Here is a 25,401-nt window from a genome sequence, read left to right on the forward strand (position 1 = left end):
CTCTCTGCAGGTCATTCACTAGGTCCCCCCCGTGTGGTTCTGGGATTTTTGCTCACCGTTCTTGTGATCATTTTGACCCCACGGGGTGAGATCTTGCGTGGAGCCCCAGATCGAGGGAGATTATCAGTGGTCTTGTATGTCTTCCATTTCCTAATAATTGCTCCCACAGTTGATTTCTTCAAACCAAGCTGCTTACCTATTGCAGATTCAGTTTTCCCAGCCTGGTGCAGGTCTACAATTTTGTTTTTGGTGTCCTTTGACAGCTCTTTGGTCTTGGCCATTGTGAAGTTTGGAGTGTGACTGTTTGAGGTTGTGGACAGGTGTCTTTTATACTGATAACAAGTTCAAACAGGTGCCATTAATACAGGTAACGAGTGGAGGACAGAGGAGCCTCTTAAAGAAGAAGTTACAGGTCTGTGAGAGCCAGAAATCTTGCTTGTTTGTAGGTGACCAAATACTTATTTTCCACCATAATTTGCAAATAAATTCATTAAAAATCCTACAATGGGATTTTCTGGATTTTTTTTCCTCAATTTGTCTGTCATAGTTGACGTGTACCTATGATGAAAATTACAGGCCTCTCTCATCTTTTTAAGTGGGAGAACTTGCACAATTGGTGGCTGACTAAATACTTTTTTTCCCCACTGTAGATGTCTATTCAAAATGAACAAGCTTTATTCACCTGACAGACAGTTTGACTGGTTACATGTGGCTAAGCCACTGTTGAGCCCTAAAAGGCATTAATCATGCTCCGAACACAACCAGTGACACCACCACAATTAGGGCCTTAAACGTCCATGTCACCCAATCGCGCTTCTCGTTGAATAACATTACTATTTTATCCCAGCGAAGTACGTGTTAGAATGCACACATTTGACCGTGATTACACAACTAATTAATTTACATCTCAACCTCTTGCTCTTAATTACTCAATTAACTTGATACTTTAGTCCCTTTAACATTTTAGCAGCTATTTTAAAATATTCCTAAAATATTTTATGAATAATTCAAACAGTGCTGCAAGCTAAAGCCATAGTTTAACCTCACAATGTGGTGGCATGCGGGGAAGGTTTTCCACTAAATAAATCCACATAGCTAATTAGATAAAGCGATCAATGGAGATGTCTGCGGAGAGGGGGTCTGGAGCGGACAGATAGTGGCGTGCTGTGTGCCGCGAACCCCTCCAGCAAACGAGCTTGACCTCTCGTGTTGAACCAGGAAGTGCTGTGGGAAAAGGCACGGACAGGGTGCCAATGGGAATGAACCGGCTGTCATGAGATACCACAGCAGTGAACACGCACAGCAGAAGCTAGAGTGTGTGTGTGTGTGTGTGTGTGTGTGTGTGCGCCTGTGTGTGTGTGTGTGTGTGTGCGTGTGCGTGTGCGTGTGTGTGTGTGTGTGTGTGTGTGTGTGTGTGTGTGTGTGTGTGTGTGCGTGTGCGTGTGCGTGTGCGTGCGTGTGCGTGTGTGTGCCTGTGTGCCTGTGTGTGTGTGTGTGTGTGTGCGTGTGTGTGTGTGTGTGCGTGTGTGCGTGCGTGTGCGTGTGCGTGTTGTGCCTGTGTGTATCATGTCTCTCCCTCCATCCCTCCGTGGCAGCCAGAGTAACTCTGTAAATGACTGACCTTTCCTGTGGACTGAGGAAAGGAGAGGAGAGGGGGAGAGGAGGAGAGGAGGAGAGGAGGAGAGGGGAGGGTAAAAAGAGGGAGCGAGGGATGGGAGAGGAGAGAGAGAGAGAGGTGGGTAGACTAATAAACTGTAAGCAGTAGGAGGCTGTCAACACTCATAGATGGGAGAGGAGAGGGCCTTAAGAGGGTGATGAATGCTGAAGGTGGTAGAGTCCTCAACAAGGAGTCCATTCTACACTCAGCCTGGCTGACACATGATTGCACACCATTACGCCCCAACAGTGATCAGAACACACACTGGGATACTGTCCACTGGCCACTGCACTGTACCTGTCATACTGTAGAGTGTTTATGTTGGACATACTTTATGGAAATACAATGGCATACTTGGACAGCCCTTTCATTTATGTTTGGTACACCTGGGTTGGTGAACTACACGAAAGTGATGGGTCATCTTTTCTGAGATCTGAAGATAATGTGGAGAGTTACTGCTGACTGTAGGCTTTAGCTCAGGGTGATAACATGGTCCTAAGCTCCACCGGAAGACCTAGACCCGGGTTTGAAACCTGGTTGGTCAAATACAGACACTGGACACACCTTTCACCTATACACACTGAACACAGATGAAACATGTTATCTCCCTCTAACCCCTTTTCTTTCTCTCTCCCTCTAGGAACAAGGAAGGATCGGCGTCATCTTCAACGTGGGAACGGACGACATCATCATCGAGGAGAGCGCGGTGATGGTGAGCGACGGCAAATACCACGTGGTGCGCTTCACGCGCAGCGGTGGCAACGCTACCCTGCAGGTGGACAGCCAGCCCGTCATTGAACGCTTCCCCTCAGGTAGGACCGGAGGGAGGGAGGGATAACAGGATTACAGTATGAGATGAACTAATGGAATACAGTGGAAAGTGAGAGAGTAAAATAATATGGTTGTTTTGTTGCAGGGCAACATCTTCTATGAGTCAGTATGCCACCCAACAATGTATTACATAGCACTCCTACTGCTACTTTATCATGAATAGCCAATGAAAAATAAAATGGTTGGTTATATTAGATATATTGGTTATATTATTGTTGCCAATATAAAACTCTCACTTGGTGTCTCTCTCTTCACTGTATTCTACTGTAGTCATGTCAACTTCCTCCACCATGGTTACTACAAGGAAGACATTTTCTGTTTCTGATCCCTGATCATACTGTATTTGATCTATCCACGCTGTTAGAACCACTATCCTGGAAGGCAAGGAATGATTCAATTATGGTTGAATTGTCTTATTAATAATTATGGTTTTCTTAGACACCAATGAGTGTTTCACTAGCCTGGGTGCCATTCTCTTTAGCTAATCCACTCCCTGTACTCCATGTCATGTGTCTTTGACAATGGCAAGGAGTGGAATGTTAGGTAAAGGGACTGGTTCTCACAGTGTTTCACAGTGTTTCAGGTTCATTCAGAAAGGTCTGATTCACACAGCATTCAAATTGAGAATTTTCTCCAGTAATAGTTTGAGCTCGCTGGTTGATTCTCCTGTTGCATGCATGTTGATTCTATAGCGCCAATTACTACTGTCTCTAGGGAATTTATGGTTCGATTAGAAAAAGTTCCCAAAAGTTTGTCTATGGTTAACTCTAAGAAAATAGACCCACTCCATAGTATGAGGTCCCAAACCCTCATCTCTGTGGAGTAACGCAGCCTTTCTCTCCACTCTGAAAAGTCTCAACGGAAACCTTGGGACGTCCCAACTCTGACCCCATTGAAGTTTAAATTTAACATGGTTAAGGTAAGGTTTAAGGTTAGGGTTAGGTAACGGTTAAGGTTAGGTTACCGGTAGGAGTTAAGGTTAGCGTTATCTATCGGGGAGAATATGTCATATCCACCGGTCGACCAAGTACAAGATCAACTGCCGATGCAGACTGAATGGCCACAATCTAATTATTTCCAGATAGAGATAAAACAAAATGCCGTCAGAATTCTCCTTTAATGTATATGTGGCTGATTTATTTCTGTCAACACTATAGGAAAGTGGCCTCTCATGGTCAACTCCAGGGCCATTTTGGCTCAGTGCAGGGAGCCTCTCTATGCAGCTATTACGGTCTGTAAATGCGTCTGCACGCTTCCCAGCCGAAACAGTTCGGAAGAGTTTGTGCATATATTATGATGACATCGGTAAGGGTTTTTTCGTTTGTTCGGGCACACAACATTTTCTCTTGAGGCAAGCTGAGGTCGGTAGCCAAAGTCTACGCCCCTTCGTCGGTGATTGGTCAATAGTAGGGATTCTTCAGTCTTTGTTGTCATTCAACCAGAGACGACACATTTTCATGCACATTTTTTCATTGAGAAATACTGCACCAAACATCTTAGTTAGATGTAAAATTGCGCGACTAAAATCTCCTCAGCAAAAACGTCAAAATTCATTACAGATTTCTTGAGTTGTCTTAGATTAATTCTGACTATGCTGAGGAAGTGTATACTGGCTACGGCATCTCTCAAAATGGACAAACAGTACTATTGCCGCTTTTTTCTCAATTTTCAAGCAAAGGTCTTTTAAGGATGTATGCGAGCACACTCTTCGGTTCGCCAGGCCGACTTCGACTTGCTGCCAGCCGAACTGAAGAATGCTGACGCCTTAACACTGCCCAGTCAGGCAGCTGGCTGGAGGAGACGAGGGGGACTCCTCCTCATCTCATAGACTGTGGGCAGGTGATTTAGAGGGCGACCGGTAGCAGGGACAGACCGAGGAAAGATAAGCTCTCCCAGAGGAGGGAGGGAGGGAGGGAGTAGCATTACTGTTGCAGCATTACAGTGAGCTGAGGTACCAGCTGCAGAAGTACAAATACACACATTTCATTGCAAGACCTCCATCCTTGGTGTGAAAGTAAAAGATGAACCGCTGTATAAGAGGGAACAGGTTGACTGGCTTGCTGAAAATAATGTTTTTTATATCGTGAGCTTTGAGAACTGCCCTCAGTTCAACTGCCGCAAATAGCAACCATTCAACAACCTCAGCTGCAGATTCCCAGAGTAGGCTTTAAAAGAACAGAAAGTGTGAGGAAAGCAATCCATGATGGGTCAAACATTCAACAGCCAAATACCTTTGCTGACATTTTTTGGGGGAAAGCTCTAGAGTTGATGCAGTTGCTCCGTACTCTCTCTCTGTGTGTGTGTGTGTGTGTATGTGTGTGTGTGTGTGTGTGTGTGTGTGCGCGTGCGTGTCACAGCATACCCCAGCCTAGACAGAGGACAGACATGAAGTGACACAGTGTCAGTGTCAGCTGTCCCCTCCAGGCCCCTCAGAACAACATTATTGGATTCTTCTCCCCAGATGCAGGCCCAATAAAAACATCATGGTTTCACACAGAGAGACCAGGCCTGGGTGAATAAGGTCAGACAGATTGGGAGATCTCTCCATATGGACTACTATTGCCCTCAGATTGGTTTTACACCCATGTTTGTTTGTCTGTCAGTTAGAAGCGATGGAGACTAGAGCAGGACAGTTACCTCTATAAGAAGTAGGAAGTAGTCTCGGGGTTGTGTGGGTGGTAGAGCAGGACAGTTACCTCTATAAGAAGCTTTGGCTCCTGGCTGTGCCTGAGAAGAATGGAGCTGGGGGCTGGAGAGAAAGAGAGAGCGAGAGAGAAGAGGAGAGAAGGAGAGGGAGGAGGAGAGAACAATTTAGAGGTACACAGAGAGAGGGGGAGGAAGAGGGAAGTGGGGAAAGAGTTAGGTAGGGAAGGAAGGGGTGGAACTAGAATGAGAGAGAGGAGAGATGAATGGGAGAGAGAGATCGAGAGAGGGAGTTGGAAAAAAGGAGAGGTGCATAGAGAAAGAGGGGGAGGGGGGGCAAGAGGAAAGAGGGGAGGGTGTTCCATAGCGATGTTCCCCTCCCCTCAGAATGGGAGAGAGAGGAGAGATGAAGGAGAGAGAGTTGAGGGGCATGGGTTCCCCTCAGAATGGGAGAGAGAGGAGAGATGAAGGAGAGAGAGTTGAGGGGCATGGGTTCTGTAAGCCAGCTGCTGTCAGCTCTTTGATGGCTAGGGCTTTGCATCTACAGGACTGTATAATAAGCAGTGCTACTGAGGTTACACATACTGTATTGTACGTGCACACTGTCTGTAACAAGCGCACACATTTAGATCGAGATGACACACATTCACTTACGGATGACACAAACACTTAAGCTAAGCATCAGACGCTCATAGCCTCCTTGTGTGGTAGAAATTCAAGTAAAGTACATCTGAGGACGATGTGCTGAGGTAAAGAGAAGAAAGAGTTGGAAACAGAGGAACAGAGAAACAGAAACAGAAACAGAGAGAGAAGAGTGAGAAAGAGATAGATAGAGATACAAAACAGTGGAAAAAGAGAGAAAGAGTGAAAAGGAGAGAGAGTGAAAAAGAGAGAGAGTGAAAAAGAGAGAAAGAGTGAAAAAGAGAAAGAGTGAAAAAGAGAGAGGAGTGAAAAACAGAGAAAGAAAAAATGTAAAGACATAGTCCCCTGTGCTCTTGCTGCCAGGCGTTTAACAGAAGTGGCTGAGTGCTGACCCATACTAAACCCGCAGGCTGGAGTCAGAGAGAGAGAGAACCAGAGGACCAGAGAGCCTTGGTGTCTGAGCAGCTCAGTCCTCCCAGCCAGGGGTCTCTTTGTCCCAGCCTCACAGAGGTCAGCACAGGAGGAACCTCAACCCTTTTAAAGTCTACCTGCCCTGCTAGGGGATGAAAGACAGGGAGAGAGCGAGAGAGAGAAGAGAGAGAGAGAGAGAGAGAGAGAGAGAGAGAAAGAGAGAGAGAGAGAGAGAGAGAGAGAGAGAGAGAGAGAGAGAGAGAGAGAGAGAGAGAGAGAGAGAGAGAAGAGCACAAATGAACAAGAGAGAGAGGGAGGGAGTGATGGCACAAAAGAACGACAGGAGAGGGAGAGAGAGTTGTGAGGAGGCCAGGTCTCTGAGCAGCTCAGCCCACCAAAGGCTTAAAGGGCCCAGACATGCCTGTCTTAAGTGCCAGTGTACCAAGGGGCATGGACGAGGCAGTCTGGCAGGGCTTAGACAGACTGGCTCCAGCTTAGGGAACACTAGGTTAGGAAAACGCACCCATAGGCTCTGCCCCCCTAGTTTGCTACTTGGCGTAGAGTGGAGTAGAACTTCAATGTGACTACTCAGAGTGCAGTAGGACTTCAATACTTGAACCCTAGCAATGTGACTTTGATGCTCCACCGAGCTAAATGGAACAGGGATGAACCAATGATGCATTATGGGTAGGATGTATTATTAAGTAGGGCTATGGTGTACTTGGGGGATGACCATTTGAACATGCTCCAAGGATATTGGATGAGTATTTCTAGTGGGGTATGGAGTGGCTTATTTAGCACTCATAAGTACTTTTTATGGATAGCATTTGTTTGATGTTAGAGTTGAGTGACGATATGGCTGACCACCTCCAACCTAGTCATTGGACTGAATTCCGGTCAAATCAGATGGGTATAAAATGTTATTTGAAGGGGAAAAAAATTGATATCATTGATGTAACATTGCAGATTATTGAGAGTAGCCCAGCTCTGACACACTGTGTCACAACTACATTGACAGCAGGGTGACACGTTTTCCTTGGTTGGTGTGGGAGCCTATAGGGACTCACGGTTCACCGACACAGTATGCTTTGATTGGATCTTTCACAGTTGGACAGCAGTCCAATTACAGGGCCTGTGTAACTGGGGGACGGGCACCCTCTGTGGGCACGGAATCAACCGGATGCATCTGGTTTTCAGGGGAAATGGAAAGATAGCCTGTGACGCGACTTCCACTTTTGGATGTTAACAAGGCGACACTCCATCTTAACTCCTCCTCCACATTTACTGGATTGGTCGAACAGTGCAGAAGAGAACCTCCCCTGAAAGTATTTATCGTCAGGACCAGAAAGAAACGGCTGCTACGTTAGGTTAAGGGAGGGGAGGGAGACGAGAGGGGGACACACACAGGTAGTCACACTCTTTTACTGCATCATAGCTGCAACTAAAACCCACGCAGTGCACCCCTTGAAAGTGCATTGCGTAATTTATCCTTACAGTGGCGTGTCCATTTTGGGTCAAAGCAGATCCACACAGACCCAAACACTCTTCCTATATATTGTAAAGGGTTGTGTAATATTTCTGTCTCATCCATCTTAAGCTGTTCCACTGTATGTAGAAGGAAACAGGCTTGGGGCCTCCGCTTGTCGTTTGTTGATCCTGTATGTAGAAGGAAACAGGCTTGGGGCCTCCGCTTGTCATTTGTTGATCCTGTATGTAGAAGGAAACAGGCTTGGGGCCTCCGCTTGTCGTTTGTTGATCCTGTATGTAGAAGGAAACAGGCTTGGGGCCTCCGCTTGTCGTTTGTTGATCCTGTATGTAGAAGGAAACAGGCTTGGGGCCTCCGCTTGTCGTTTGTTGATCGTGTATGTAGAAGGAAACAGGCTTGGGGCCTCCGCTTGTCGTTTGTTGATCCTGTATGTAGAAGGAAACAGGCTTGGGGCCTCCGCTTGTCGTTTGTTGATCCTGTATGTAGAAGGAAACAGGCTTGGGGCCTCCGCTTGTCGTTTGTTGATCCTGTATGTAGAAGGAAACAGGCTTGGGGCCTCCGCTTGTCGTTTGTTGATCCTGTATGTAGAAGGAAACAGGCTTGGGGCCTCCGCTTGTCGTTTGTTGATCCTGTATGTAGAAGGAAACAGGCTTGGGGCCTCCGCTTGTCGTTTGTTGATCCTGCTGCAGTTATTTTACGCTCAATGTTATTGACGAGGCTTGCCTGACTCAAGGGGCTGTTGCCGCTATTGTGTTTGAGGAGCTAAAACACACGCTTAGTCACACACACACACACACACACACACACACACACACTCTCTCACTCTACTATTGATGCTAACACACACATATGCCATATGTACACACACACACACACACACCACTGTTGATGCTTACTCGTCCCCCTCCTGCGTCTTCCCCATTTCTGATTAGTCAAACACCTGGGGGGGGGGGAGTGAGGATATTCTTAAACCCTAAATCCCCCCCTTCTATCTTCCCTCTGCAGCTATAGAGGAAGGGGTGGCAAGAATAATTAACCAATAAACGTGATAATGGATGACATGGGCAGATTTACCCAGGGTGACTTTTAATCTCCTCATTGTAATCTAATTATGGACTTTGTGCTATTTTGGTGGGAACCCCTGCCTCTCTCCCTCCCGCTACTGAGAGGAGACACAGCACCTCGTAGGTCATTTCCTTGAGGTAAATCAATTATCTAACCTGATAAGTTTCCCCTACATAGATTAAGATCAAAGATTACTTCAAGAAGAAGAAAGGACAGATGCCTTGTAGAAAATAGTATTTTGAGAAAATACTAAAAGGTCAGATACTACCACTAGAGGGAGGGCTTAATATCAGAGATGCTGAACTAGACTGTTCAGTGTTTGGTAGAAGGGTGGGTTTTAGATGCTAGACTGCCTAAGGCATGCTTCTTTCGATGCTGTGCCCAGTCTCTGGTAATGGCAGGGAGGGAGGGAGGGAGGGAGGGACTAGGAGAGGGATATGTCTAGGGAGAGAGGAGAACACACACCCTCAAGTATTGATTAATCTCACTAAGGACCACTGCCTCCGACTACAGTATTCATTTTCTTTCTCTCCTTTTCTCTTTCTCTCTCTCATCCTCTTTCTGTTTATCCTTCTCTCTCTCTCGCTGCATCACTCCATCTCTCCATCTCTGTGTGTCTCTCGCGCTAACCTGCTTTGCTGCAGAGTGCTGGCATTGCTGTTAAATGGGTTGTGAGTGGAGAGAGGAGCTCTATAATTGCAGCACTGGCTTTGCACAGGCCAATCTCCTAGGGTTACCTGGAGAATCTCATATGATCTACACGACACACATACACACACATACACACACACACACACACACACACAAACCTCGCCTGGCCTGTATGTTGTGCTGCATACAAATGATTGTGACTCATGTTTCCCCCTACACCTTCTGAAACTCTCACCTCTTTCTCCAATTCTACACTCACTATCTGTCCCTCTGTCATCCTCCCTCTCACTATCTGTCCCTCTGTCTTCATGCCTCTCACTATCTGTCCCTCTGTCTTCATGCCTCTCACTATATGTCCCTCTGTCATCCTCCCTCTCACTGTCTGTCCCTCTGTCATCCTCCCTCTCACTATCTGTCCCTTTGTCATCCTCCCTCTCACTATCTGTCCCTCTGTCATCCTCCCTCTCACTATCTGTCCCTCTGTCACCCTCCCTCTCACTATCTGTCCCTCTGTCATCCTCCCTCTCACTATCTGTCCCTATGTCATCCTCCCTCTCACTATCTGTCCCTTTGTCATCCTCCCTCTCACTATCTGTCCCTCTGTCATCATGCCTCTCACTATCTGTCCCTCTGTCATCATGCCTCTTACTATCTGTCCCTCTGTCTTCATGCCTCTCACTATCTGTCCCTCTATCATCCTCCCTCTCACTATCTGTCCCTCTGTCATCCTCCCTCTCACTATCTGTCCCTCTGTCATCATGGCTCTCACTATCTGTCCCTCTGTCTTCATGCCTCTCACTATCTGTCCCTCTGTCATCCTCCCTCTCACTATCTGTGCCTCTGTCATCATGCCTCTCACTATCTGTCCCTCTGTCCTCATGCCTCTCACTATATGTCCCTCTGTCATCCTCCCTCTCACTATCTGTCCCTCTGTCATCCTCCCTCTCACTATCTGTCCCTATGTCATCCACCCTCTCACTATCTGTCCCTCTGTCATCCTCCCTCTCACTATCTGTCTCTCTGTCATCCTCCCTCTCACTATCTGTCCCTCTGTCATCCTCCCTCTCACTATCTGTCCCTCTGTCATCCTCCCTCTCACTATCTATCCCTCTGTCATCCTCCCTCTCACTATCTGTCCCTATGTCATCCTCCCTCTCACTACCTGTCCCTATGTCATCCTCCCTCTCACTATCTGTCCCTCTGTCATCATGCCTCTCACTATCTGTCCCTCTGTCATCCCTTCCTCTCACTATATGTCCCTTTGTCATCCTCCCTCTCACTATCTGTCCCTCTGTCATCCTCCCTCTCACTATCTGTCCCTCTGTCATCCTCCCTCTCACTATCTGTCCCTATGTCATCCTCCCTCTCACTACCTGTCCCTATGTCATCCTCCCTCTCACTATCTGTCCCTCTGTCATCATGCCTCTCACTATCTGTCCCTCTGTCATCCCTTCCTCTCACTATCTGTCCCTCTGTCACCCTCCCTCTCACTATCTGTCCCTCTGTCATCCTCCCTCTCACTATCTGTCCCTCTGTCATCCTCCCTCTTACTATCTGTCCCTATGTCATCATGCCTCTCACTATCTGTCCCTCTGTCTTCATGCCTCTCACTATCTGTCCCTCTGTCTTCATGCCTCTCACTATCTGTCCCTCTGTCATCCTCCGTCTCACTATCTGTCCCTCTGTCATCATGCCTCTCACTATCTGTCCCTCTGTCTTCATGCCTCTCACTATCTGTCCCTCTGTCATCCTCCCTCTCACTATCTGTCCCTCTGTCATCCTCCCTCTCACTATCTGTCCCTCTGTCATCCTCCCTCTCACTATCTGTCCCTTTGTCATCCTCCCTCTCACTATCTGTCCCTATGTCATCCTCCATCTCACTATCTGTCCCTCTGTCATCCTCCCTCTCACTATCTGTCCCTATGTCATCCTCCCTCTCACTATCTGTCCCTCTGTCATCCTCCCTCTCACTATCTGTCCCTCTGTCATCCTCCCTCTCACTATCTGTCCCTCTGTCATCCTCCCTCTCACTATCTGTCACTCTGTCATCCTCCCTCTCACTATCTGTCCCTATGTCATCCTCCCTCTCACTATCTGTCCCTCTGTCATCCTCCCTCTCACTATCTGTCCCTATGTCATCCTCCCTCTCACTACCTGTCCCTATGTCATCCTCCCTCTCACTATCTGTCCCTCTGTCATCATGCCTCTCACTATCTGTCTCTCTGTCATCCCTTCCTCTCACTATCTGTCCCTATGTCATCCTCCCTCTCACTATCTGTCCCTCTGTCACCCTCCCTCTCACTATCTGTCCCTCTGTCATCCCTTCCTCTCACTATCTGTCCCTATGTCATCCTCCCTCTCACTATCTGTCCCTCTGTCACCCTCCCTCTCACTATCTGTCCCTCTGTCATCCCTTCCTCTCACTATCTGTCCCCTTGTCATCCTCCCTCTCACTATCTGTCCCTCTGTCATCCTCCCTCTCACTATCTGTCCCTCTGTCATCCTCCCTCTCACTATCTGTCCCTCTGTCATCCTCCCTCTCACTATCTGTCCCTATGTCATCCACCCTCTCACTATCTGTCCCTCTGTCATCCTCCCTCTCACTATCTGTCTCTCTGTCATCCTCCCTCTCACTATCTGTCCCTCTGTCATCCTCCCTCTCACTATCTGTCCCTCTGTCATCCTCCCTCTCACTATCTGTCCCTCTGTCATCCTCCCTCTCACTATCTGTCCCTATGTCATCCTCCCTCTCACTACCTGTCCCTATGTCATCCTCCCTCTCACTATCTGTCACTCTGTCATCATGCCTCTCACTATCTGTCCCTCTGTCATCCCTTCCTCTCACTATCTGTCCCTCTGTCACCCTCCCTCTCACTATCTGTCCCTCTGTCATCCTCCCTCTCACTATCTGTCCCTCTGTCATCCTCCCTCTCACTATCTGTCCCTATGTCATCATGCCTCTCACTATCTGTCCCTCTGTCTTCATGCCTCTCACTATCTGTCCCTCTGTCTTCATGCCTCTCACTATCTGTCCCTCTGTCATCCTCCGTCTCACTATCTGTCCCTCTGTCATCATGCCTCTCACTATCTGTCCCTCTGTCTTCATGCCTCTCACTATCTGTCCCTCTGTCATCCTCCCTCTCACTATCTGTCCCTCTGTCATCCTCCCTCTCACTATCTGTCCCTCTGTCATCCTCCCTCTCACTATCTGTCCCTTTGTCATCCTCCCTCTCACTATCTGTCCCTATGTCATCCTCCATCTCACTATCTGTCCCTCTGTCATCCTCCCTCTCACTATCTGTCTCTATGTCATCCTCCCTCTCACTATATGTCCCTCTGTCATCCTCCCTCTCACGATCTGTCCCTCTGTCATCCTCCCTCTCACTATCTGTCCCTCTGTCATCCTCCCTCTCACTATCTGTCCCTATGTCATCCTCCCTCTCACTATCTGTCTCTCTGCCATCCTCCCTCTCACTATCTTTCTCTCTGTCATCCTCCCTCTCACTATCTGTCCCTCTGTCATCCTCCCTCTCACTATCTGTCCCTCTGTCATCCTCCCTCTCACTATCTGTCCCTCTGTCATCCTCCCTCTCACTATCTGTCCCTATGTCATCCTCCCTCTCACTACCTGTCCCTATGTCATCCTCCCTCTCACTATCTGTCCCTCTGTCATCATGCCTCTCACTATCTGTCTCTCTGTCATCCCTTCCTCTCACTATCTGTCCTTATGTCATCCTCACTCTCACTATCTGTCCCTCTGTCACCCTCCCTCTCACTATCTGTCCCTCTGTCATCCTCCCTCTCACTATCTGTCCCTCTGTCATCCTCCCTCTCACTATCTGTCCCTCTGTCATCATGCCTCTCACTATCTGTCTCTCTGTCATCCCTTCCTCTCACTATCTGTCCTTATGTCATCCTCACTCTCACTATCTGTCCCTCTGTCACCCTCCCTCTCACTATCTGTCCCTCTGTCATCCTCCCTCTCACTATCTGTCCCTCTGTCATCCTCCCTCTCACTATCTGTCCCTCTGTCACCTCCCTCTCACTATCTGTCCCTCTGTCATCTTCCCTCTCACTGTCTGTCCCTCTGTCATCCTCCCTCTCACTATCTGTCCCTCTGTCTTCATGCCTCTCACTATCTGTCCCTCTGTCATCCTCCCTCTCACTATCTGTCCCTCTGTCATCCTCCCTCTCACTATCTGTCCCTCTGTCATCCTCCCTCTCACTATCTGTCCCTCTGTCATCCTCCCTCTCACTATCTGTCCCTATGTCATCATGCCTCTCACTATCTGTCTCTCTGTCATCCTCCCTCTCACTATATGTCCCTCTGTCATCCTCTCTCTCACTATCTGTCCCTCTGTCATCCTCCCTCTCACTATCTGTCCCTTTGTCATCCTCCCTCTCACTATCTGTCCCTATGTCATCCTCCCTCTCACTATCTGTCCCTCTGTCATCATGCCTCTCACTATCTGTCTCTCTGTCATCCCTTCCTCTCACTATCTGTCCCTATGTCATCCTCCCTCTCACTATCTGTCCCTCTGTCATCCTCCCTCTCACTATCTGTCCCTCTGTCATCCTCCCTCTCACTATCTGTCCCTATGTCATCCTCCCTCTCACTACCTGTCCCTATGTCATCCTCCCTCTCACTATCTGTCACTCTGTCATCATGCCTCTCACTATCTGTCCCTCTGTCATCCCTTCCTCTCACTATCTGTCCCTCTGTCACCCTCCCTCTCACTATCTGTCCCTCTGTCATCCTCCCTCTCACTATCTGTCCCTCTGTCATCCTCCCTCTCACTATCTGTCCCTATGTCATCATGCCTCTCACTATCTGTCCCTCTGTCTTCATGCCTCTCACTATCTGTCCCTCTGTCTTCATGCCTCTCACTATCTGTCCCTCTGTCATCCTCCGTCTCACTATCTGTCCCTCTGTCATCATGCCTCTCACTATCTGTCCCTCTGTCTTCATGCCTCTCACTATCTGTCCCTCTGTCATCCTCCCTCTCACTATCTGTCCCTCTGTCATCCTCCCTCTCACTATCTGTCCCTCTGTCATCCTCCCTCTCACTATCTGTCCCTTTGTCATCCTCCCTCTCACTATCTGTCCCTATGTCATCCTCCATCTCACTATCTGTCCCTCTGTCATCCTCCCTCTCACTATCTGTCTCTATGTCATCCTCCCTCTCACTATATGTCCCTCTGTCATCCTCCCTCTCACTATCTGTCCCTCTGTCATCCTCCCTCTCACTATCTGTCCCTCTGTCATCCTCCCTCTCACTATCTGTCCCTATGTCATCCTCCCTCTCACTATCTGTCTCTCTGCCATCCTCCCTCTCACTATCTTTCTCTCTGTCATCCTCCCTCTCACTATCTGTCCCTCTGTCATCCTCCCTCTCACTATCTGTCCCTCTGTCATCCTCCCTCTCACTATCTGTCCCTCTGTCATCCTCCCTCTCACTATCTGTCCCTATGTCATCCTCCCTCTCACTACCTGTCCCTATGTCATCCTCCCTCTCACTATCTGTCCCTCTGTCATCATGCCTCTCACTATCTGTCTCTCTGTCATCCCTTCCTCTCACTATCTGTCCTTATGTCATCCTCACTCTCACTATCTGTCCCTCTGTCACCCTCCCTCTCACTATCTGTCCCTCTGTCATCCTCCCTCTCACTATCTGTCCCTCTGTCATCCTCCCTCTCACTATCTGTCCCTCTGTCATCATGCCTCTCACTATCTGTCTCTCTGTCATCCCTTCCTCTCACTATCTGTCCTTATGTCATCCTCACTCTCACTATCTGTCCCTCTGTCACCCTCCCTCTCACTATCTGTCCCTCTGTCATCCTCCCTCTCACTATCTGTCCCTCTGTCATCCTCCCTCTCACTATCTGTCCCTCTGTCATCCTCCCTCTCACTATCTGTCCCTCTGTCATCTTCCCTCTCACTGTCTGTCCCTCTGTCATCCTCCCTCTCACTATCTGTCCCTCTGTCTTCATGCCTCTCACTATCTGTCCCTCTGTCATCCTCCCTCTCACTATCTGTCCCTCTGTCATCCTCCCTCTCACTATCTGTCCCTCTGTCATCCTCCCTCTCACTATCTGTCCCTCTGTCATCCTCCCTCTCACTATCTGTCCCTATGTCATCATGCCTCTCACTATCTGTCTCTCTGTCATCCTCCCTCTCACTATATGTCCCTCTGTCATCCTCTCTCTCACTATCTGTCCCTCTGTCATCCTCCCTCTCACTATCTGTCCCTTTGTCATCCTCCCTCTCACTATCTGTCCCTATGTCATCCTCCCTCTCACTATCTGTCCCTCTGTCATCATGCCTCTCACTATCTGTCTCTCTGTCATCCCTTCCTCTCACTATCTGTCCCTATGTCATCCTCCCTCTCACTATCTGTCCCTCTGTCATCCTCCCTCTCACTATCTGTCCCTCTGTCATCCTCCCTCTCACTATCTGTCCCTCTGTCATCCTCCCTCAAACTATCTGCCACTCTGTCATCCTCCCTCTCACTATCTGTCCCTCTGTCATCCTCCCTCTCACTATCTGTCCCTCTGTCATCCTCCATCACACTATCTGTCCCTCTGTCATCCTCCCTCTCACTATCTGTCCCTCTGTCATCCTCCCTCTCACTATCTGTCCCTCTGTCATCCTCCCTCTCACTATCTGTCCCTGTGTCATCCTCCCTCTCACTATCTGTCCCTCTGTCATCCTCCCTCTCACTATCTGTCCCTCTGTCATCCTCCCTCTCACTATCTGTCCCTCTGTCATCCTCCCTCTCACTATCTGTCCCTATGTCATCCTCCCTCTCACTATCTGTCCCTCTGTCATCATGCCTCTCACTATCTGTCCCTCTGTCATCCCTTCCTCTCACTATCTGTCCCTCTGTCATCCTCCCTCTCACTATCTGTCCCTATGTCATCCCTCCTTCTGGCGTCTTTGCTCCTCTCCCCTCCTCCTTTCCACCTCTTCTCTTCCCCTCCTTCACCCTGTGATGTCTCTACCCCCTCCTCCACACTCTTTGCTGCCTTCTCTCTTTCTCTCCCTCTCTCTCACTCTCACACACATACACACCTCTTCGTAGTTTACATGTTGTACTACACACACAGGCATGTGTATAGAGACTCCTGAGGAGTGGGCCTGGGTACTGCAGAACTGAGTGTGTATAGAGACTCCTGGGGAGTGGGCCTGGGTACTGCAGAACTGAGTGTGTATAGAGACTCCTGAGGAGTGGGCCTGGGTGCTGCAGAACTGAGTGTGTATAGAGACTCCTGGGGAGTGGGCCTGGGTACTGCAGAACTGAGTGTGTATAGAGACTCCTGGGGAGTGGGCCTGGGTACTGCAGAACTGAGTGTGTATAGAGACTCCTGGGGAGTGGGCCTGGGTACTGCAGAACTGAGTGTGTATAGAGACTCCTGAGGAGTGGGCCTGGGTACTGCAGAACTGAGTGTGTATAGAGACTCCTGGGGAGTGGGTCTGGGTACTGCAGAACTGAGTGTGTATATAAAGCACTGTGGTGATTAGAAGGGTGAAGAGCAGCACAATTAGCTATGTAGTCAAGGACAAAAGGCACATAATCAATCTACCCACACCTTACACTCCTACCTTTTACCTGACCACGGCTATAGCAGCTCCAACACCATCCATGTTGCAGCACATGAATTACAGTACAGCGCTCGGGAGTGTTAATATGCCGTCTTTCAGGCTTCCTTATGTGTCTTCTTACCCCAGGCATCACTCTATAGCTGCAGAAGCTCTCAGGATCCTGACTCTAAACTGTCTGATCCAGAGGTGGAATTTCATTGAAACGATGAGGGAGATAATAATTTTAGCTCTGGCTAAATGCTGTCGTGCAGTTTAATGGAACAGAAATGAAGTGCTTTTGACACGCTGATGAGGTGATGGCAATTATGCAGTACCGTTGAGTCCCTGATTATTATGCTGAAAAAAGCCCTTGATAGGTTATGGATGTATGAAACATCAGAGCTCAAATCCACCGAGGGCTTTACATTTACCCGAAAGTGCACAAGTTGGAATTAGTGTTGCATTGTGGGATTTGAAGTTTCCGAGTTGAGCACCAAGACTTGTCTCTAAGAATGGTTGCGTGGGATCTCGAACAAAAAATGTCTTCCTGGTATTAATCATGAAATGTGTTAAGCACTCTGTGCTTGGGTCTCTGAAAATGAAATATGTAATGGTTGATGATGAATACATGAAAATGTTTGAATAATGTAATGATGATGTTAATGCATATGATATTGCTATAACAGAATGCTTTTTATTTTTATTTTGACTTATGTTATGGATTACTAGTAATGATTTCATTTATGTTATTGATTTTCACTGTCCAACAAGCTATTAGCTTTGTTAGCTATCCATTTATACAAATATATTATTTCTAAATTATTCATAAATATGTTTAACTTATCGGACTCATAACCAAAACAACAATTTAAACCTGAGGTAACTAGAATGATGTCTAACCAATCCAAACCAGTCCGCAAAAAGCTACTACTTCCTGAAACTACATAAAGCTGATTTTAACATACATAACCTTGCTAAACCTTTTGCCATGTTGCCCTTTCTCTAACCTTTAACCTTTGAACCTTCCAGATATTAACCTGCTGCCCTCTGTCTTTTCCAAATTCTCTAAAGGGAACTTTGATAATGAACGCCTGGCTATTGCTAGACAAAGAATCCCATACCGGCTTGGTCGGGTAGTTGACGAGTGGCTACTCGACAAAGGTAACTAAAAACCCCTTAACACTCCACTAATGACCTAACCACTTAATCACCGATAACCACCGCTCTGGAGGAGGTGCAGTGCCACGCAACAAAGGTGGATGTGATTGGCACTTTCCGGTTCCCCTGATTCACATATGTCCAATGCGATTGGCTTATGACCTTACTCATCAGTTTCAATTCACCATTCAATTCTACCCTTCAGTAGTACATTAATAACACATTTAAACCAGTAACTATTTCAACATTAGCATATCTACTACAGTTTTACTGTACACAGATTGCTGTTCTTGCCCCCTGAAAACAACTAGCTAGATCTGATCATTCTATCTGGTAATTGGCCACATCAAAGTTAGCAAATTGATCACAACCTCCCTTATTAATAATCCTACGAGGCTACAGTACCTTACACATTCTTCATAGCATTACAATGAAGGTACTGAACCAAAGAGCCAGTAGTAGGTTCCACTACACAGGGGAACCATGTCCAAAGCACCTTGACACGGGGCTGCATCTCTTCAGAGTCCTAACTGACCAATAACCCCAACATAACCCCCCAGTAACCAACCTGACAAGAAGGAAATAGACAGATCCTATTGGTTCCCTTCTGCTTCACTTCCTATGTCTGTTGTTTGCTGTTGTGAAGTTGCATTAATTATGGTGATTATTATTAAAATTCCTATTCACAAAAGTGACAATTGGAGGAAGAAACAACAACCACTTAATTATTTTTTGACACTCCGGAGAAAAGTAGCCACCTGAAAGTCATTAAAAGTTAAAGGGACTGTTTAATGTATCTTATGGACTTTGCTAATAAGCCTACAGTTTGTTGTGTCAGCCTTATTCTGCCAGACAACAATGAGCACGATCGATCTGCAGTTTGGATCCGACCAAAAGTGATGACTCTTTAACCCTTTGAGTGCCAAACATCCCCGACCTCTTTGTCTTTGTCCTGTTTTGTGTGTTTGTACTGCTGAAAGGTGGTTGATTCTAAAAACTCCCCAAATGGAGGTGTGGCCTTTGTTAATCCTCCTCCCCTTCCCCTTTCATTCCATCCCTCTGGCCACAGTTACCACAGTCACACCACAATATCAGCCATTTTAAATCAGCGCTAGCTAGCTCCGCTGTCACAGCACAATAAAGGACCGTCCACACCTAGCAGGATAACTAGCGATAACTATAAGGTGTAGATAGGCCTTATTTGGTCACATAAAACGATACTTTAGAAGCACTGAGAGTCGGGCTCTTAGCAACGTTTTAATGTTACTTGTGACTGCTAGTTTCAGTCCTCATATTGGTTAGTTGACTCAGATTGAAATGAGTTGATATCAGCCGTCACAACACAGTCAAATATGACTCATTGAGGGAAATTAGTCGAAGTCATGAATCTCTATGGTTCTCTAAAGGCTTCACCCAAGTTTGTATTCCATTTGTGTGACTAATAATAGTGTCATGAATTAATCACATCTTCTAATTAGCTGCTGGCAGGCTGTTCTTTGAAATGGTATTGTAAGTGATCACACGTATGCGAGGAAAGATTCAAAATAAATTAATTTGTATTTATGTGAGAGTCAAACAAGATAATTTAGCTTTCCCATGTTTATTTAATAAAAATAGAATCAGTAAACTGCTCATTTTATGTCATTTGGATTAATAGATCGTTTAACATGCTGGAATCAGAATATCAGCCACAACCAGAATCAGCTGAACAATAATAAAAATAAAAATAAATCATACATTAATGAGGATGATTTGATATGACTTACCAACCAAATTTAGGGAAGAATAATGATGTCACAATAAGTAGCAAAGAATCAACAGTGCCAGAGAAGGCTGAGGGGGCCAGTATAGAAACACTGGGACCAAAAAATAAGATGGATGGAGGGAGGGGAAGGGGGAGAGAAGGCAGAGGACATTTCTCAACTCAAAGGGTTAAAGTTCAAAGTTACTTTGCTATGGAAACAGACAGAGATAACTCATAAGACCTGAACTAAGCAGAATCGAACCACCTAACAGCAAACCAAACTCAACCCACACTAACTACTGAGGGCTGACTCTCCCCACACCACTCCCCTCCCCACAACATTATGAACAGAAGGCCAGTATCTTATTGACAATCACACCAAAAATATTCCTAGATGGATGATCTGTCTTACCTTCTGGGTGGTAGCTAGCACACAGCCAAGAAGCCCTCAGTCATAACCCGGTTATAAACATCTCTAACATAAAATTAAAAAATACAAATTTCATTGGTCTCATACACATTTTTTGCAGATCTTATTGCGGGTGTAGCGAAATGCTTACATTTGAGCTCAATTGGAACTATCTAAATTCCTCCCAAACCTAGAACTTAGACCGGATACTTAGACAGGATACTAACAACTAAACAGCTAACTAAGTACTTTGCTAACCCTAAACCATGACCAAGTAGTGCCAGAATACCCTCCTCTCCCCTCACCCCTCCCTACCCCCCGAAACGCAAAACTCAGAGGGTTAAAAAACGAACCAATTAACTTGAACTCCAAATTCTAAACACTGCATCTGAATCAAATTTTTGTTGCACGTTTGGGATGAAACCCACTATTACACGGATGCCTCTTTGAGCATAAAGGTACAAGAGTATAAGGTCCCTTTAACATTTACTGTCCCACAGAAAATATGTTTGTGTAATTTGTCAATTAACAAAAATGTGTTAAATGATATGTCAATCATAATTGTTGTGTGGGATGTACAATGCTGTGTGTTCAAGGTGTATGTATGTATGTATGTATTAATGTACAGTATGAATGAAAGAGAGTTTATCATGTGGAGATTGCTGCCTGGTCTGTAATGGTCCAGACTGCAAATCTATTTTAGGGTTGGTCCTGAACACACCCCTGTTATCAAACTGTGGTCCAACCCTTAAATGGTCAAAGAGGGTATTCATTGCTTCAGATGTCTTGACCAGAGTGAAGCATACGTCAGACCAGTGTGTCTCCTGAACTCATTGTCAGTATGTGGTCAAGTGGTCAGTGTGGTCAGTGTGGTCAAGTCTAAGGAACTAAGAAACTGTATGACCACAGAAAATGGATATTTGCTCTCATTGATGTAAAAACTAGCTGGGGTAACTAGAGGAATGAAGAGTGGTTTATTTTGCGACATAAATATTGCATGGGATTGCATACTACCTTAGAGCAATACACTTCCCCTAAAGTCAAGTGTGGAGTGGACTCAAGCAGAGGAAAAGGTAGGTAACCCTCACAGACTTACATGCTTATCAATGCTCCCAACAGACTTTACTGGCTGAAGCGGGGAAGGTTTAGTAGGTATTATTATATCTCCCCTAGCCCAGAGCTGGCTGTTGGATCACACATCTCAGTGTGCAGCTCTCGTTCTCTGTTCTCCTCCAGACTTTGAGGCAGATCAGAGAGAACATCGCTGGCCCTCCCAGGGCCTGCCGAATAAATCCAAAATGGCAGCACTTATAGGTACTCTCTCTCTCTCTCTCTCTCTCTCTCTCTCTCTCTCTCTCTCTCTCTCTCTCTCTCTCTGTCTCTCTCTCTGTCTCTCTCTCTGTCTCTCTCTCTCTCTCTCTCTCTCTCTCTCTCTCTCTATCTCTCTCTCTGTCTCTCTCTCTGTCTCTCTCTCTCTCTCTCTCTCTCTCTGTCTCTCTCTCTCTCTCTCTCTTTCTCTCTCTCTCTCTCTCTCTCTCTCTCTCTCTCTCTCTCTCTCTCTCTCTCGCTGTCTCTGTCTCTGTCTCTGTCTCTGTCTCTGTCTCTGTCTCTGTCTCTCTCTCTCTCTCTCTCTCTGTCTCTCTCTCTCTCTCTCAAACTCCCAATGTCAGCGCATCCTCTTTTCTTTCAGAGCAACAACAATAAGATACTGTTTCCTGATCTCTCTGGTGAGAGAGTGGAGAGGGAGAAGAAAACAGAGATTACAAATAACCAGTGAGAATTGATTTCCCTTGTTCTCTGTCTCAAACCGTTAAAAATTCCGCTTTTTGCCAATGAGGTATATTTACTTCCTGGCTTTACCTCCATGAGGCTTAATGTTCAGTGTTTAATGGCCTGGTTCAGGCTCTCCCTTTCTCCCTAATCGAGAACGATCGAGTCCTCCCACTCGATACCAGAGCCAAGGCCCAAATCAACCCTCTCCTGGCTGGGCGCCCATCCAGACAGGGCATGCGTGAGCCTGGCTTTATTGCAGAGATTTTTCAACCCGGGCCTCTCACCAGTGGGGCCGGCTCTGTGGCCCCTGCAGAACCCTCCAGGCCGCCCATGACGAGTTTATTTGGCCGCCTTCTCCTCTTTCACCTCTTTTCATTCACTCTTTTTCTTTTATTTCTGCTGTGTTGGACGCATTTCTAACTCGTTGAAGGAACAGTGGCTGCAAGACACCGTTTCCTCCTGGCTTAAATAATGGGGCACCGTGGCTGTGTTATTTCACTGTCCCCTACCATGTAATGGGAAAAAAATGTAATGGTGTAGAACAGCGCCGTTGCAGCTGGAGTGACTGGAGAAATAGGATCTGTCCCGAGCTCACCGATATGCTTTTCAGCACTTCTTAGAATTCTCCAGATGTGTAATTATATGGAAAAAGCCACTACGCCGTGTCATATCTAGTGTACTGTACCCTATCTGGAGTCCTCAGGTACCTCCCCACCACAGTGTGTCTCTATCTATGTCCCCTGGCCCCTGAGGGCCCCACTACCTGTTCCTTCATGCAGCGCTTTCTTCCAATGTCACGTGCATTCCGGCCCTCTCCTTCCTTTGTCAAACACAGTTCATTCACAACGAGACCAAATCGCCTACTTTTCCATTGGAATAAAAAAAGTGAAAGACGCCTTGAGCTAAGGAGATAACTACTACCCAATTCATAATCAACTTTGTCTGCAGTGCACCCCATTCTCTCTTGGCTTGGAGGCAAGAAAGGGGGGGCTGTGTTTTTGAGATAATTATTGAATTCTGTAGTCAAGGGAGGGATTCGCTAATGGACAGAGCCATATGAAAGCTTCTCAGTGTAAACGTTCCAAGCTTCTGTCAATCAAAACCTCCAAAAAGTGCTTGCGCAGTGGAGGAGCCTGGGTAATCCATCCATCCGCTCTACTAGCCGAGTCGCCCCCGCAAAGCACTTAAGATGGTAGCTTCTTCTTCTGTGCCCGTGTGTCACTCCCTCTCTCCTGGATAATCAGAAAGAGAGGTAACATAATGATGTCAGAGAGAAAGAGTCATCTCGCCTCCACTTCCAATCCCTCCCTCTGATCCCTTCCACTGGAGTGCCATTAGATCCAGAACAGCCCCCCTTCTTCCTGCCACCTCTCTCCCACCTTAGCCACTTGGAAGAGGGCTAAGCTGTGTTCAAGCCTCCCCCACCCCTCCACATCATGGTTGTAGGCTTGCTCTAGTTACCTCAGTCTTCAGACAGGCAATTTGTGCATTAGGCAGCCGAGCGTGGCCCGGACTCAGCCCACTCCCCCACGGCTTCGTGGGCTCAGCCACTAATTGCCGTCTCATCTGAAAACCCTGGCCCTTCTCTCTCTCGTCAAGAAAACATAGGAGGTGGATGGACACATAGGAGGTGGATGTGCTACGCCCCTATGAACGATTCTCTTCTGGTCACTGGAGAGTGGAGCAGTGATACAGTTGACGTGAACAGGTTTCCCATGGAACAAGTAGCAGAGTCCCATGGTTTTTCTCGGCCGAGCTCTGGTGATTGCTGCTAGGTTAGCCGTATGCTTAGTTAACAAGAAAAGGAGAGGGGAAAGCTTGCGTTGTATGATTCACTGAAGTTGCATTACTCCTACATGCGTTTAGCTAGGGCACAAATTCTCTCCATCTCTCCCTCTGTTACACTAACTCTCCTCCTTTCTCTCCCCTGGGTTCTCTCTGGTCTTCTCTCTCACCCTCTCTCTCAATCTTTTCTTCTCTCCATCGTCAATGGTTGACACGCTCTCTCCCTTTGTTTTACAAACTCCCTCCTCCTTTCTCTCCCTTGATTTATTTTTCATTCTCTCGCTCTCTCTCTTTTAACCTTTTTTGCTTTCCATAATCCCTGGTTAACACTCTTTTCTTGCCCTTTCTCACTCCTCTCCTTTATCAGGCCTGTCATCCTCTCTGTCTCTCCCTCCCCTGACTCTATGACATGCCATCCTCAGCCTGTTATCTTCCTTTAGTCCTGCCCTCGTTTGGCTTCCTCCCTCTGTCTTGTCATTTCCCAATTCTCCCTTCTTTCTTCTTTCTCGTATCGTTAACTCGTATCGTTAACTCGTATAGGCTATAGTCTCTCTGAGTGTCTTATGGCACTGTCTGTCTCCATTCATTTCAGATATAAATAAAAAGAGAAATTGTAAAGATATTAGGAATGATTGTAAAACCACAGATATTTCTTTCACGGTCAGTCTGGCTCTCTTTCTCGCTCGTAGATTATAATTATTTTGTTTCGTTTATTTTATCATTTAAAACAAGGTAGCCCTACACATAAAAAATGATGCACTTGATTAAGAATCATTGAGGGTAAACACCAGAAGTGTTATTGCCCTTGTGTTCCTCTTTCATGATAGCATTTGGCAAGTTTGTCGTATGTGGCAGCATAAAAAAACAGAAGCTAAAATGGCAGGTCAATTTGGTTATTTAGTCATATCAAAACACAACAACATACACATAACATACACAAAGGAATACTATTTGGCACCAAGATCATCATTATATCTTATTAATTGATTATCCCCCCCACCAAACAAAACACCCGAAGAAATCACTTAAGGAAATGTGCAATCTCATAATATGAATAGTATTCAATCACCTTGTTTTATTTCATAATTCCGTTGTTCCATATAAGCACTAATTTCAGAACAACCACCAAGGGGTACAATTGCAGAGTCAATCTTTTTTCATTTCCTTGTGTTAAAAATTGGGAGATTACGACCCCTAGAACAATTCAACCAGTCTCAACATTTCCTCACACAAAAAAATGGCACAGTAGGGATTGAAAAATCACCCCTCCTTCGCCACTACACAAGGGGGTCATAGCATTGGGCTAGGGGATCGTTACCACATCCCCTCAGTGAGGAAATCGAAGCCTCTCTCACCTCCTAGCCGCCATGCTAGGCTATCAGCCGCTAAGCCCTCGTGTGATTCGGCGTTGTCGCAAGTGATTGCCTCCATGCCCCCTTCCCCTTTACCCAGATGCCCCATTTATGTAGCGAGGAGCATTCATTGCTTCCATGATCCTCTCTTGTCTCAGAGCGACCAAGCGACTGGGACAATTTTCCTGGGTGCGCCACTGATGAGTGATACA

General features: G+C 46.7%; 1 protein-coding gene across 1 annotated transcript in view; it reads left to right on the forward strand.

Annotated features, from left to right (window-relative positions):
• Nucleotides 1–25,401, forward strand: part of LOC121571120 (neurexin-2) — a 712,543-nt gene that overhangs the window by 656,049 nt on the left and 31,093 nt on the right. Inside the window, 1 exon segment of the mRNA XM_041882424.2 lies at nt 2,298–2,469. Within this exon segment, the coding sequence (XP_041738358.2) occupies nt 2,298–2,469 (172 nt within the window).

This window comes from Coregonus clupeaformis, chromosome 8, assembly GCF_020615455.1.
Source record: "Coregonus clupeaformis isolate EN_2021a chromosome 8, ASM2061545v1, whole genome shotgun sequence".
NCBI lineage: Eukaryota > Metazoa > Chordata > Actinopteri > Salmoniformes > Salmonidae > Coregonus > Coregonus clupeaformis.